The following is a 16,222-nucleotide window of genomic DNA, read 5'->3' as shown; positions in this document are numbered from 1 at the left end:
CGTCCTCACTTCCTCGCTAGGTATATCATACCCCTGTTGATGTGAATCTGTGAAAAGAAACTGTGATTGCAGATTGAGGAATAGCCTGCATTTCCCTAAGGGCTCATCTGCATTCAAAAAAGGCATTTTACTCCACTGGAGGATGTTGCTAAAGTTGGAGAGTCTTTATCTCCAAGAGCACCTTTCCAGATGGAGAGAAGCACCACAGGATCACTTCAGGATGGGACGTGGCGGGGGGAGCATAAACACAGACATCTCTCCCTGGATGCTCGTCATCCTGGATACACTTTGCATTCTCCAGAGAAAAGAGAGATAAGGGATTTGCTGATAGGATCTTTTTATTGGTTGCACTGAGTGTCCATTATTCGAATTCTCGCTTCAAACAGAACAAGAAACGCACATTTCCAGTCATGTTTTTTGCTGTCGCTGCAGTTAATCTCACAGAGCGAATGAGCTCTTTTACAGATAATTTGCCTTAATTAGTGTATTTGGGATTCAAAAATTCTCCTGAGACAAGTCACTCAAAAAAATCCCATTTATTATTGAAATGTATTCAACAATTCCAAAAGATAAGATAGACAAACAAGTCATAGATTTCAATTACAAGCTGTTTGTTCTTCTCATCATATCTATAGAGGCTCCACCCTACAGAGCACAATCTCATTGGCTGCTGCGTAAAATATATGTCATTGGCTGTAGCACAGGATAACTCTGAAAAATAACAATGTAATTATGGCACGGCACATGCTAAGATGCATACACTCACTGGTATGCACAGAATACACACATACGCGCACAAACGCAAACACGCATACACTCAAACGTGCGGTCATAATAGGCCAAGTCACTCACCCAATCAGTTTCATTCTCAAGCAAGCCATCAGGCAGCCATGTCGAGTAAATATTACCATAATGCCTGTGTGTCATTGAATATGCAGCTAATGAATGGATGACATCCAGTGAAGACACTGAAACATAAAAATTGCCCACTCACTTTCACTGTGCTTGAACGCCTCCTCTACCTCCCCATCTCACTCACTTCTGACTCTTTCTCTGCATTTGTGACTTTCTTTTCCTTGCTCGCTGCTTCTTCTTCTTCTTCATTTTTAATACCTCGCAAGAAACCTTGGAGGTCGGCATAACAGAAAAGAGGAAAGGATTGGCGTTCTTCAATTGGGTTACCTCTGAGTTTGAAAATTTTCTGTATCACATAACTAGTTGTACTGAGTGGAACATCTACATGAAGCTAGAACATTGAAAAGATTATTTATGCCCTCCTTTAATCTGAAGAGCAGCAGGACATTTGTGACAGTGCCAGAAACAGTGTGAGGTGGTTTCTGGAAAGGGTATTGTCTATATTAGATGTTTTCTTCTTCAGATACACTGGAAGTGCAGAATGTATTGTTATTCTCCACATGAATAATAGTTACCTTGTTTTACCTAGAAATGAAGAAAAACACACACTGCTATAAAATAGTGAAACTCTTGATTTAAAGATTTGTTTTCCAGCTGTTAGAGCTCTGAGCTGCATCACAAATAACATCTCTCAGTCAAACAGGATATCTTCACAAGGGACAAATATATTCTCTTTTATTTATTATTTTTTTAAAATCTTGCTCGTGTTGAATATTATGCATGTCTACAAAATGAAAACACAATCTAAGGAAAATTTCACGGAACAACACTATAAGTTTCAGTCACTTCAGTCCACTGATACTGCAGCTGACTGCTGCCGCTGTGGAGAGAAGAGGTGAGATCATCCACTTAGCAGGGTTTTCATATTTGTTGATATTTCTGTGCAATGGAGCAGGGCTAAAGAGGAGAGACACTGAGAGTGAGGAGCTTTTGACCAGTGGCACTGTGGCAAGGAGTGTGGAAAAACCGGCCCACCTCCACCTAACATCCCACTCCTCCCACACACGCCCAACCGAGCTCCTCTCAGTCCTCAGGAGCTTTGCATCCAGACTTGGCTACAGAACCTGGATGTCTTGACTGATGGATACGAAGCAGAGGTGTCCGTGATGATGGAGAGAATTAGGAAAACTAGAAAGCATTCCAGGCTTTTAACACATACACCCCCTCCCCCCCCGTCATACTACACTTAGTCTGAGTCTCTTCCTGTCTGACTGTCTCTGTGTCTGTGTGTTCTCAGTCTGCGTAGAGGATGAAGCCAGAGAAGGTGCTGTACTTGTTGTTGTTGCCACCGTGGGCTTTGCCTCCATCCAGTTTGATGTACACTTCGTCTCCTGCATCCAGATGGAGGATGACACTGTTGGAGGCGTAGTCATAGTTCTGGTCAGCATCTTGGGCAATGGCACTGGCACGAACCTGCAAGGCCAGGAGCAGATAAACACGTAAAGAAGAGGTAGCCTTCATAGTTGCTAAAGGTATCAGTACATTAGCTTAATGTATTTAGCAAATGCTATGAATCAGGTGTCAGTCTCTCATGCTAAGACAGATACTGTATTCACTCTTAAAAGTCTATATTACTGTAAATCTAAACTAAAAGCACTTAGCGCATGTAAGTACTCATATATCTCCAAGGATGTACAGACATTACATTTGCTATTTTGAGCAGGGAATGTGTTTGGCATTTGAGCATAGAAGCTTGTAAGAAAATACACATAGCAAATACAGTTTTGATTACAATGGTGAATATATTCAGGAAACCCCAAGCTTACAGTTTTAAAATTACATTATTTTTAAAGTCAACTTAGATTAACATTTAAAATAAAGCTAGCATCCTCTTCCTGTCTCAATGGTCTAAAGTTCATAGAATTTTCTTTATTGATATTCTGCTAATTAAGAAGCAGAACTGCATTATTTATGACATGGAATAATGAAAGTGCAAAAAAGAGAAGCTTTTTTTTATCATAAGAGAGCAATAATGTTTATTCAACAGGAAGGTAATTTATCATTTAGGACATACATTTCGATTTGGTTTCATTTTGAAGTCGATTTTTTTTTTTTTTTGACAAATATATCTTTTTAATATTGATATTAAACATATAAAACCGACCCAAAACTTTAGCCTCTGTGTCAGGAAGATTTATGGTTTCAATCAAGCCAGGGGTCTTTTGCAGAGCTATTGTTCGACCTTGAAGCAAAATGCGCTCCAAAAGTCTCAGAAATGCAACAACAGGGCTTACTCTGGGGAGTATAAGCAGAAATATCTGATAACTAAGAGGAGTGATGGGAATCGCTGGAATGAGTTTGCATCAAAAAGAGGAAAAAAGAACTTTGTTGTTGTTGTTTTTGGGTTTGCAGCTTCTGTCTGGCCACATGTGTGTATGTGTGTGTTTGTGTCCCTGTGTGCCTGTGTGTTTTGGCACTCTGTCTGCAGGACATTTGGAGCAGTTTCTAAATAACCTGTCCGGGGTAATTAAGACATCCACTACAAACGTGCTGTGTTTTTAAGTGTAGGTGCAGTCCCACATGAGTCTTGAAACAATAGCTGTGGTTTATCGCATGTGTGTACTTGTGTGTGTGGCAGAGAGCTGTTCTAACAGTGATTATTTAAGTAGGAATGAGTACTGCATAATGCTTTTCAATTCAATCCAATATTTATATAGCTAAATCACAACAAAAGTTGCCTCAAGCTGCTGTATAGTGTAAAGTAAAAACCCTACAACGATGCAGAGAAAACAGAGAAACCCCCAACAACCATATGACCCCGTATGAGCAAGTGCTTGAGCAACAGTGGGAAGGAAAAACTCCCTTTTAACAGGAAAAATCCTCCAACAGAACCAGGCTCAGGAAGTGGCAGCCATCTGCCACATCCTGTTGGGGTGAGGGGAGGGAGACAGGGTATAGACACGCTGTGAAAGGGAGCCATACTAATAATAACTAATGATTACATGCACAGAGATGTATAAACACATAGGGAGTGGAAAACGTGACTGAAGAAGAAATACTCAATGCATCATGGGAATCCCCCAAGAACCTACACCTACTGCACCGTAACTAAAGGAGGATTCAGCGTCACCTCATCCAGCCTTAGCTACATGCTTTTTTTTTTAAAGGGACAGTTTTAAGCCCAATCTTAAAACCAGAGAGGATATCTGTCTCCCAAATCCAAACTGGGAGCTGGTTCCACAGAAGAGGGGCCTGGAAGCTGAAGGCTCTGCCCCCATTTTACTTTTAAATACCCTAGAAACCACAAGTAAGCCTGCCATCTGAGAGCAAAGTGCTCTGTTGGGGTGATCCATAGCTATGAGGTAAGATAAGATGGGGCCCGATGATTCAAGAACTTTCTGAAGCTACATTTTAAAGACTAAAATCTTTAGCCTCCCTGTTTTCCAGCTGAAAGGTAAAGAGTGAAATTAAAGGCAAACCAGCTGAATGAAGATCCTAAGTTGGTCAACAACAGCTTTTATGAAAGCCTTATTCTCAATTCTCACTTCAGTCTGGCAGTAGTGCCATGCATTATTTTGTGTTGTTTTGCTTCTAGCACATTCGATTTTAAATTAAAAGAGTGCTCATCCAATTTATTATTACACTCCTACAGTGTCATTCTCATGATGGTCTTTTTTATGTCTGCAGCAGTAGCAGAGATATTGTTTTGTTTTTTTTGTTTTTTTGTTCACTCAACAGAGTCTGCTTCCTTGACAAAAATCTGGCACCAGTTCAGCTGGAGACAGTGGTGTGTTGCACAAGTAGCAGCTAATATAGCCTCGAGCTGTAAGCTTTAAGCAGAGATGAGGAGTGGGCTCAAAGGCTCTAGTATTCCAACTTCTTTCTAACTTCACACCTCCAAATTATTTTTCAGGTTTAAACTTCATTAGTGACACCAGTTGAAGAAACATAAGGCTTTATACAACCTTTTAAAAACACATTTAGAAATTATTCTCAAGATCTGAAAGTGTAAAATTGGCTTTAAACAATGAATATTAGCTCAGAGGAAGCGTTCGCTTTAATGTGGAGTTAACAGACTCATTGCTCTTCTTCACCCTCTTTTATTTAGGACTAGAGTAATAGGCTGGCAATCCTGATATACAAATGCAGACAACCATGTGGATTTTACAGCTTAATGGTAGAATGATCAGTCACGATGACCCCTAAAGGAAACAGCGAAGAAAAGGAAAAGAAGAAGAAGAGGTAGGATGTTTTTTAGGATGTCTGTAGCTTCAATTATGCCAAATGCTGAAAATCAAACTTAAGGCAAACGGCAGAGAAGGAAGCAAGAAGTGGATGTGGATTCAGTAAATATACATAAACCGGTAATAGTAATTAACAGCAAAGGAACTGGAGCCAAATATTCTTTTTGTTTTACGCTAGAGAAAATAATGACACAAACACAATCAGCATGTCCTTGATATATGACACATGCCTCAAACAAGGAAGAACCACATCACTGGTAATCTGTGTTTGTCTTTAATCGCTTTCTTTTCTAGACTTAATTGTTATGTACATCACAAAAACATCACAAAAGCTGCGATGTGATGGCCTTTCCACCATAGACCTCAGAGCTGGTGTAGATCCCCATGTAACACTCTGACATAGAGGTGTGCCTATAACAAATCATTTTGTCGGTGTTTAAATGTAAAAAGTCTGTGATCTAAATATAAAGACAAAAAAAAAACAGCTTTAATTTTCATTACATATTTACCACATATGCATATTGTCGACTTCGTATCAGGTAAATTCTCCACTATGCTCACCAGCTAATTGTGCAAGAACATGTCTACTGTTTTTTAGAAAACAGCTGCTTCTTACCTGAAATGGCAATAAGAAGGCAGTGTGGGTGAACTAAAACAGTAGATCTGAGGCCAGAAAGCTAAACAATGAACTGTAACTAAGTATAACACTCTGTAAAGCAGAAGTCAACTAAGAATTCTCTGCTTTTTCATTGTTAATTACGCTTGTCGTGGTTTTTAAATCGCTATCGTTTATAATCTTTTTCACTCAACCAGTGTTGTGCTTGGTGTAGAGGACAAAAACAAAGACAAAAAGCAAAACACACACAAAAAAAGTGTAACTCTCTACTTAGCGTCTGCATCGTGGCTCAGTGCTATTAAACAGTTACTAACTAGACAAACGACATCATATGTAATTCAAATGGAGCACAATCGAACAGGAAGATCATTAATTCTCTAGAGATGGAAAAAAAGAAAGCACTGTACATCCTTAAAAGTATCTTGTGGTTAAATAAGCCTATTAAGCACTTAGTCTGGTCAGTAAAGTTGAATCCAAATCAATAGTTCGTGTGCATTTGCAGTGTTTCTTGTGGCTCATTATGGGGTCTCCAAAGTCTATTTCAGGCCTATCTTTAACTCAGTGTCCACAAATCTTTAAATCTGGGATTTTTGAGTGGGAGTCGACAAGTAGCTCAACAGGCATGCCCAATAATGCCGAGAATGCCCAATAATTAGTTGCCCTGTTTAAAGGGAACACACACAACAGGCATATTGACAAATGTTTGGGCAAGCCAGCTACTGACAGAGCTCTCCTGCACAGAAGGTATCACTGGTGCCAAATCTAATGGGGAACCTAAAACAGATTTTCTTTGCATTTAAATGTATAAAATAATAATAATATATAGATTATTTGTGTAATTTAAGTATATACCATTGACTAATGAAGCATTTTTTAAATTAAAAAATGTTTTTCTATTGTCTTTCCTGCTACAACAGCTAATGCTGTCAGCACTAAACTCTTAGCTCATCTTCTGTTGATTTTTGAAAACCTGCTGTTGGAAACATAAAAGTGTGCAGAGGATGTGCAGAGGCGTACCAGTCTTATTAAAATAGCAAATGTAAAGCTTTCACGAACTCAGCATTCAGTAGTTTGAATAACTGTTTCATGAGCTCGACCTGACAATTACGTGTATTTATAAAATGATTTAATTAAAATTCTGCATTTTTAAACTTTACATGGTTCAAGATTGAAAAGCTTCTGATAGAAACCACAAAATTCTTTCAGGGAAGCTTTTTGGAGCCAGTAAGGGCTTCTCTGCTGCAGCAATACAATGATGAACAGCCCGGCGTACACAAAAGGCTACAGTGGGTCGTGAAATCAAAAACAGAGGTGTTCTTTAACCGCAACTGTAAAAAGCATTTGAGTCTCAAGATGTCCTATTTAGGACACCGTATTTACAACCTGTTTTGTATGCTGTTAATGCTACATCTTACTTTAGGTGCAGCTACATTTCTGCTAATACCTCAAGAAATAATAATAATAATACCCCCACAGTGAGAGAAATGGCTTGGTCAGTATTAACATGTGTGATAACGATTCTGCTATAGAGTCAACATAATGCAAAATCTTATACTTTGTTACTTGCAGATGTGTTTTATGAACTCTTCTTTGCATTACCTTTAGCTCACTGCTTTAAATTCAAGTCAAGACTGACACTTCTTCAGCTTTCCACTTTAAAAAAAAATGTATCGATTAAACAAATGCTTGATAAAAGACTGTGAAATTCATAATTAACAAGTGAGATAGAAAGTTGTGGAGGGCCTGACAAGTTCTCTAACAGCAGTGTGGACAGTGTCACACTAGTACGAAATGTGCAAATAATGTAAAGGCTAATTTTGGATAATGAAATTCCGAGGAGAGGTTTTAAGATCCAGAAGTAATATATGGAATATTGTACATTTTTTTTCTTATTGTTTATCCTCCTGATTAAATCTAGCGCAGCTCATATCGATGTGCAAACAAAACCTCCTGTTCTGATTCTAAGATGCCAGTGTCCGGTGCATAGTAATACGAAATGATATGCAATGAGTGTGCAAAGTCAACACCATCTTATTAGAGGGTTACCGCCTTGGATTGTAGGGGAAGCAGGTGATGATGGCTCTGGAGGATTTGTCAGCTGAGATTTTTAATGAAACTTTACCAAAATATTTGCTTTGCAGGCAGTCGCACAGAAGCGGAAAACCTTTGGCAATGTCACATATGTGTAATATCGTTAAGTTATTCTCTTTTCTTTCTTATTAAAGGGCTAAATTTAGGCCATCTTGAAGTAAATGATTTATGGGATTTTTTTGGGGGGGGGGAGATGAACAATACAAATATAACGGGTTTTTTTTGGCAGAGATGGAATGAGCAAAGCCCTGGTGAAAGCAAACTTCCCTGAAATCCTTGTAGTTCATCCACAGTGATATTTTTGTTTTGTTTTGTTTCTTTGCTCTAATGGTTTTTATCCCCTTCTGAGACTAACTGCCGCAGTCTAGACCTCCTTCGCTTGCTTTCAGTGATAAGCATGCATGAATAAAACCTCTCACTATTTTTGAAATAATGATCAGGGAGCTCCTATTGGAGCTGTTTTTCTTTTTCTCTTTTCTCTCCCCCCCCTCCCGCTTTCACTCCTCTGCACAAAACTTGCTTGCGATATGAGCCAGAGGTCTAAATTCAGGGTATGGCAGATGTATAGCCAGAGATGAGCAGGACAAACAGCCAACTGGCAGTGCGTGACCTTGACACGGAATATGTAGAGGAACTTTGACAAGACAAACAAAGCGTGAGGCCGTAAGCGGCGGCTCCAGCAATGGTAAATGAGGTGTCAGGCGATGTTGTCTTCCTCGTGGCTGCTCGTGCATGTTTGAATCCGTCATATCATCAACATGATGGCCTTTATTGAATAATATTTAAGACAAAAAAAATACAGGGCTGTGCTTGGACTTAATAATACATGCCTGTAACAGTGCAGTTTCTCTTAAATGTGAATGTTACAGCTATCAGTAATGATAGCATTAATCTGAAGGATGAATTTGTGGAACATTATTAAAACCGTCACTCACCCTCAGTCACTTGGGATTTCCTTTACAATCAACCTATTATCTAAAAGGCGCTTTGCATTATTTGCATTCAGCTGGCGCAGCTTGCTGAGTTTAATTGTAAACTCTGTAAAAATTCAGTTTTTTTTCTTTGTCTGTTGTCTGCCACAGGCCTGAAACATCTCAATGGGACAGTGATCTTACAAGAGGCTTTGTCACCGTGACAAGGACATGTCTCGTGGCTTCTCTGACAGGGATTTGTTGACTTGATGTTGAGCCTCCATTTTGGATCAACGAGTCTATTGGTCCCCTTTTAAATCAAAGTGTGCTGCCATCTAATTGTGTTTGAACATTCCAGCCGTGAACCGCATGCCTAATGGCAGCTTAGATAGCACGCCATCTCTACCGAGCCCTATTCAACGCATTCCTGCGACACACGTGCAAACGCATACACGCACCATGACAGAGCGACACAAAGAGAGACATGCTACATGGAAATGCATTTTTATGCAGCCGCGTGCGCTAGAGACACAATTTTACTAAAGTAATGAGAACAGGAAAGTACGAGGGGTTGCAAGAGAATTGTACTGTCAGAAAGTGTCATGTGTTTACACGTTCATTTGTTGGAGACCTAAGTGAAAACATGATAAGAGAAGTGAAATGGTAAGAGCAGATTTGCCATCTGTCAGAAGCGAGTAAAAAAAGGTCTCCTGAATTAATTTCACCAGCTGTTCTCTTTGTACCTGCTCAACCTGCTTTGAAACACAGTGACTTTACAGCACAGACCTCTCACTGTTTATGAAATTGCCTACAGTAATGCTTAAGGTGAGTTTGGTATCAGGTGTTAGTTCATTAGTTTATAGCATGTAGCAGCAGTACGTGATACAAATACCGTAAAACCTTTTCCCAGGGCCTGATTATTAGTATTGCAGTTTATCAGTGGCGACAAAGAGGATGAAACTCGGGCAGCTTCTCCTGAAAGAGCCACTGAAAGAAGCCTGTCAGAGGAAACAGTGGTGGGGGAGGAAAAAAGAGGAATGAACTTTGACCCGCAATCCAGCCACTCTTTTCTTTGTTGTGTCTGCTTCATCGCGGTCAGTTAATTACCGAGATACAGCACAGCACAGTCTGCCTCGAGCATCACCACCAAAACCACAATCACTGCTTCTAGCATTGTCTGAAAAGACACTTTCACTGCAAAATTTTCAACCTTTGTTCACACTGAGCCTGTTTTCCACTTTGTTTCATAGTAATCCTCGAGGCACCGAGAGTTTCCTTTATTCTTACCAAGAAAGCTACAAAAAAGGCAAAGTGGGTTTTTGTATATGTGTTGGATGAGAGCGAGAATGTCAGCTTTGTTATGACATGCATTTTTTCGTATAGTAGTCTGTGTCGTTCTTACTGGGCAGTTGTTGATATTTTACCCATACTCATTTTAAGGAGGGCATGAAGTGTTAAACGCGCTGAGTTATGTAGCAGACTGTGAGTCATTTGGAGCCATTGACTTGCTGCTTTCCTGTGAAGAGGGAGAGAATAATTGTGGGTATCAGTGAAGACTGAAATCGGGGGACGTCTAAATGTCAGGGGCGTGAGGAGAGAGAGAGAGAGAGAGATGTTTGCATAAGAGGGCCAGGGGCACTTGTCTATCTCCCATATGGCCCTCATTATAATGAAGAAGCCTTGTGAGTCAACACCATAGCATCCTTGAGTCAGCCAGTCACAGGAGACAATCCATAGCCTATTTTGGACCGTATGTTTCAGATCTCTCAGTACTTGAGATATTAGACATTATCAGTATTTCATGAGTTACTTAATCTGAGATGCCAGCTCAGATGGTCTGTGCACTGCTGAGCTGTAATAGCTCTCTATTTGAGAAGCTCAGTGTAAAATGTTTTAAAAGTAATTGAATGATTACTGACAAGTGGTGGGCAGCTTTCGAGCAACTTTTGAAACTTCACCAATAAATGATAGATTTTCTCTCAGTGCTTTCAGATGACAGCCCGATGTCATCTTGACATTTCCAATCTGTGTGGTATTTCCTAACAACGTGGGCCAATCTTCATTTAATAGCCCTCGCACCTAATTAGGCCAGCTCTAATGTTCCACTCGGCAGAGTGTCAAATCCAATGTCCAATTACACAGCAGATCAAGGCCAAAGGTCCGCCTTCACTACCTCTCAGGCTGATTATAGAAGAAGTGCCATGATATACATCACATTGAAACAGGTCTGTCAGAAGAAGAAAGAAATGCACATACATGGGCACACACGCTTCCACACACACGCATAAGGGGATCAATACCGCAGGCAAAGAGGGACTGAGGGTAGCTCACTAAAACCCCGCCTGTCTATTTCAGACAGAGTCTCTCTGTTACACCAGGCGAACGCACAGAGGCCTCTCAGTGCTGAAGTCAGACCACGATGAAGAATAGCAGGTCTGAACATTACCAGAATGTTAAAATCAATCAAGTCGAAGTATTGCTGTATTTGTGTGCAGATAATCCACGAGAATGCAACGATTATTCCCTTTTTTACACTTTAAGAATGAAAATGACTGAAAATCTGCCTTATTTTCTGAAATCTTATTTGGTTTAATTAAAACTTAACTTCTTTGTTGCACCTTTTTTTCTTCTTCTAAAACATATGTCAATAATCGAATCAAGCAGAGCAGACCTTCTCCAGATGGCTCAGCTTCCCTTGTTTAATGTTGGGATTGACACCAGATGCTAAACACAATGCGTGGGTTTCACCTGGATACACAGCAACAAGATAAACAGCCTTGTGCTCATGTGTATCAGAGCTGAAGTCCCACCTGGAGGTGTCTTTATGAGAAGAGATGGGCTGAGGCAAATGGTTTGACTGAGAAATGACATGTGACTGAGATGGGTTTTGGTTAAAAAAAAAAAAAATACAAAGATTTTTCCTATGGATGAGTTGAAGGATGGTTCACTTTAACTTATTCTGTTGTAGTGCAATGCATCACTTGAAAGAACCGAAGAATATTGATGGCATTGTGTTTTAGGAAATCGATCCTGTGATACAGCAACCTGGATTGTCTTTTTAAAAAAAAGTTTTTCTTTTTCAGAAGATGAAAACTTTCTGCTCCTTTAAAAAAGTGAGCTTCTGTAGACCAGATGCAGAGGAGAGATGGAGGGCAGTGCACAGTTGGGGTGGGTTGAGGCTGTGGGTTAGAAAGGAGGGGCAATCATGCACGCGTGTGTGTGTGAGCATGTGCGAATGTGTGTGTATGTAAGGAGGAGACTGCTGCGGTAATTGCTAGGGAAGAGCCATGTGCACGAAGGACGTTGAAGCTTATTAAAGGAGGAGACAGAGTGATTATTCACTATGGTCCTCTTGAGAGACTGACGCTGAAGTCATTGCTTTTAATTAACTCTGAAACGGTTTTGCGGATTAATAACAATATTAAGAAGGGAACGGAGAGGAAAAGCGCAAACACATCCTGGATCTGGTTCAAGCTTTTTAATTACAATTAAATAGACTCGATGGCACAATAACACAATAACTATCTCTTTTCTGTCCTCTTTCTTTCTTCTCCTTTTACTGCGTCTATTACATTTATCTTCTTATAGCTGCTGCCATGTCTCTCAGGATGTGTCCAAGACAGGTTGTAGCAAAGCATTGATTTATTGGAAAGAGTTTAGGATCGGTTGGGATATTTGGCACAAAAATAAAAAGAACATGCAAAGAAGAAGCCAAAAAAAAGTGTGAGAAGAGGAAGCTGGAAAGTGAATAAAGTGTGCTGTGCTGAAAATAGATTTTCCTTTTGTTTGTTTACCAAAAACTGCAACTTTTTGCTCTAGCTTGAAAAGTGTCAAAGTTCTGGAGACAGTGTTTGGATTCCACTTGGTGCCCTTTGCCAAGTTAAAACACAAAGTGGAAAAAGCGGAGAAGAAATAAAGTAACCTCTGGATGCTTATGTTCGAAACAGCTTGTAAGAACCCCAGGAGTAGGAGGTGCACATGCTGGAGTAAAACAGTTCTGCAAGGCCTGGAAACCCACCACTTCAATAACGCCAAAAGATGATAAAATACTAGTATTGTCTGCAATTCCCTGGCCTCCCCTATCCCAACTCACAGTGTAGCTTTTTGCTGCCTTAATGAGCTGAGTAAAGCACCAGTGTGACTGTAGGAGTTTCAGTTTGACTCTGAACACTTCAGCAGAGATGTAGCATAAGTTGCCCAACATTTATAACTATTCACAGTCATTTACACAAACTAAGTCTCTAGGGCGTCCTCCATCAGCCAAGCAACCTAATAAACACCATGGAAGGACTGAACATTTATGCATAAGCTGTGCATAGGACACAGGAAGACAGAGAAAGAGAAGCAGTTACCACTTTATAAACATTACGCGGGTCTCTGGTGATGCACACTGTGCGTCTAACTTAAGTACCTCCACACCCTCCTCTTGGGAGCACAATGAAGCGGGAACAGAAGGCGTTTTATAGGAACATATGTTCTTCTTCCCCTATTATATATCAATGCTTTTACGCCCACCCAGAAACATTACTGTTGAGTGAGACATTATACTGTATATAGAAGGCAAATGTTGTAACTCTTTTTTTCTCCCTGGGCTTGAACTTGGTGAGGTTAAAGGATTTAACCTCTATCTCCCTGGGTGACACAGTAGTTTCACACCAAATCTTATTTCATCTCTAAATCTCACATATCATGACCACAGTACTTGTTATTGAGCACCCCATATTAACTATTGCATATTTACATTTTTTAAACAGGTCACTTAACATTATAAAAGGGGAAAATAGCCATTATATGTTTTATAGTATTTAATAAATGTGAAGCAGGTCTTTTAAATTGCATTTGGAGGCTGAGTCTCAGAGGATCAATCTCATTGCTGTGTACCAGGCTGTGAATCACTGTGAAACTCTGAATGTGGTCCAAATATAATAAATTTCATGTGACTTGAAACAAGTGTTCTCATATGATGTTAATTTAAAGCTGAAATGTCTGTCACATTTCCTAAACGATGAATATTGTGTCTCAGTTTGGGTAAAGTATTCTGACCATGCATGGTGGCAAGGAATTAAGTGCAGCAGAGCTTGTAACGCATCCAGTTTCAGCCCACATTAGTAAAGCATAATAATGTGTGAAGTGCAATGTGAAGGTTATTATTTTTATTATTGTTATTTGCCATGATTTCTTCTCCTATAATAGAGATTTTATTGTTTCGTGTGCAGGTTGCAGGTTGAAAGGTGAAATCAGGTAAAATAGATCTGTTTTTATAAACACGAATATTAATTTCTTTACTGCAAATAGTGCTTTTTGGTGTCTGTGATTACACTTGCAGCAAACTACAGTGTTTGATATGGGCTCAGCCACAAGCTGGTTAAGCAAAACAAAGAATAACTGTAGCATGGCATCCGATCTGCTTACAGGCAAACCATTTTACTGAGCCGTTTTGAAGATAAGAGATCTGACGGCGGGTGGGAAGCCTGATCTGGTACGCATTGCCAACCTGAGAAGACCCTCCGGGGCGCACAATAATGTTAGCTCCCCATTAAAATGATGCATCAAAGAAAGCGATAATAGATCATGCAGACGTCCTAATGCATTTAATACGACTGTAAAGGCAGATGGATTGGTCCGCGGTGTCCGCTAAGCTTCCACATGTAATGTACAGTTAATATGTTGTAAGCGAAATTTCACATTTCCCCATCTGCTACTTTCACTCACAGCGACTATGAGTATAAAGTTATGTCGCAACAGAATGTTATAATAATAATATTATTAATAATACTTACAATAACCCTCCCTACTGACATTTATATGGAGTATAATTCGTCCTCCGAAACTGATAAAATGAAAGTAAAGCCCTCTGGAAAATTCAGCCTTGTAGGTTAAAAAATACTTTCTACTTCTGCAATTTGATTTAATAAACACTCGAGCGTTTTCACTCTAAAACAATTTAGATACTCAACTCCTTCCTCACGTTGCTTCCACTTCAGGAAAATCGATACGCACGATAGTTTTTTCCTTTTTCTTTCTTTCTTTTTTTTTTTTTTGCTAATTTTACAGTGTACAAGCAAAAAGATCGGTCGCACCCCACGCTCAGTCCACACCGTGACCGTCCTCTAGATCGCGGGACGCGGCAGTGTCAGGACGCATCATGCAAAGAGGGGACGCACTTGCAAACGGTCAACACATCTTTATCTCTAGGCGCGGTGTATGCCACAGCTGCGCGCTCTAGGCTTTAGAGGCGGACGACAGATGCCCAACTTGTCTCGCAATGTCACTTTTTATATGCAGGGTGTGTCATGAAGCTACTTCTTTAAGCAGGAGAGCCACAGAGGAAGCGGGAGAGGACAGGAGAGTGAGCATCAGAGGAGTCAGATAGTCTTACGCTGAGAAAGAAAACTCAGAAAAAGTTTCAAAGCACTAACCTGGCCATTCTTGCAGAGGTCTGCCCACATGCTTGTGCCGTCCCCTCCTCTCATCAGCACATGGTAGATGAAGAAGTATGTACCCGGTATGCTGCAGATGAACTTGCCCGAAATGCCATCATAGTTGTTGCCCAAGTTGGTGACCACATCATCAAACTTGAGGATCTCGTAGCCTTCGTGGGGATTTTTAAGCCCTGCATAGAAGGCCACCCGAGGTACTGTGCTGTAGGTGGCTGTGCTGATAGCTCCGTTACCCCCCAGACCCAAAATCCCAGTCCTTCCTTGATCTCCTCTGTCACCAGGAGGTCCAGCTGGTCCTGGTGGCCCTGGTGGCCCTGGTTCTCCCGGCGGTCCAGGTGGTCCCGGCTTGCCTGGCCTGCCAGGCTTCCCCTGTGGGCCCTGCAGTAAGGTGGAGGGTGGAAGCACATTGCTGTGGTCACTCAACGCCTCTGCCTCAGCCTGAAGACCGGTGGAGCTCGTGCTGCTGGCTGGAGTGCCTTTGTTCATGTAGGGATCACACACCATACGGCAGGTGCCCAGCATCTCATAGTGGCTGGCATCTGTACCCACGGAGCTGACGAGCACGGGGATGAGCACCACCAGCACCAGGACCAGCATAACCCCTACGGCAGCCGCCACCAGGGTCTTCCTCCCGATGCTGAGTCGGGGAAGAGGCTGCGCTGCCAGCGTGGGTCTCCCGGGGGCGGAAATGGTGACTGCTTGGTGTGGGGAGCCTGTCACCGAGGAAAGGGATCCACAGATCCCAAGAAGAGTTGCAAGAGGAGCGGCGAGTGTGTGAGGGTGAGACAAAGACCCACATACACTTGATACACCTCACTGCTCCACTAACTCACTCTAAAGTAACCAAGCAGTCACTCACACACACAAAAAATACTTAAGGAAACCCAAACATCCACACGAAGACATTCAGCACGTACTTACAAACACAATCTGACTTGTGAGAAGAAGCAAGAAGGATGCAGAGCCCAAAGGAATGGAGTGAGAGACAGAGGGAGCGAGACAGAGAGAGTGAGTGAGAGAGAGAGAGAGGATGATGAGAGTGGGTGAGTGTGAGAGAAACAGAGC

The 16,222-nt window shown here is 41.0% G+C and overlaps 1 protein-coding gene across 1 annotated transcript; it reads right to left on the bottom strand.

The window, feature by feature from the left end:
• Positions 1-517: 517 nt before the first annotated feature.
• c1ql1l2 (complement component 1, q subcomponent-like 1-like 2) lies at positions 518-15,957 on the bottom strand. The gene is made up of 2 exons (XM_085454688.1): positions 15,137-15,957; positions 518-2,328 (listed from the first exon to the last, which is right to left on the bottom strand). Exons 1-2 carry the CDS (start codon positions 15,752-15,754, stop codon positions 2,149-2,151), a joined length of 798 nt encoding a protein of 265 aa, XP_085310814.1. The 5' UTR covers positions 15,755-15,957; the 3' UTR covers positions 518-2,148.
• Positions 15,958-16,222: the final 265 nt, after the last annotated feature.

Source organism: Copadichromis virginalis, linkage group LG4, assembly GCF_057382275.1.
Source record: "Copadichromis virginalis isolate Kocher_CV1m ecotype Utaka linkage group LG4, C_Virginalis_male_GT1.1, whole genome shotgun sequence".
NCBI lineage: Eukaryota > Metazoa > Chordata > Actinopteri > Cichliformes > Cichlidae > Copadichromis > Copadichromis virginalis.
Note: the sequence above shows the minus strand (reverse complement) of the source record. Positions and strands in the feature narration are given on the sequence as shown.

Excerpts from the sequence above, each read along its gene's own strand:
- c1ql1l2 (XM_085454688.1), bottom strand. The coding sequence starts at position 15,754 with ATGCTGGTCCTGGTGCTGGTGGTGCTCATCCCCGTGCTCGTCAGCTCC. Across the intron at positions 2,329-15,136 it reads ACCTCTGCAAGAATGGCCAG|GTTCGTGCCAGTGCCATTGC; the intron begins GTTAGTGCTTTG and ends CTGGCCTTGCAG.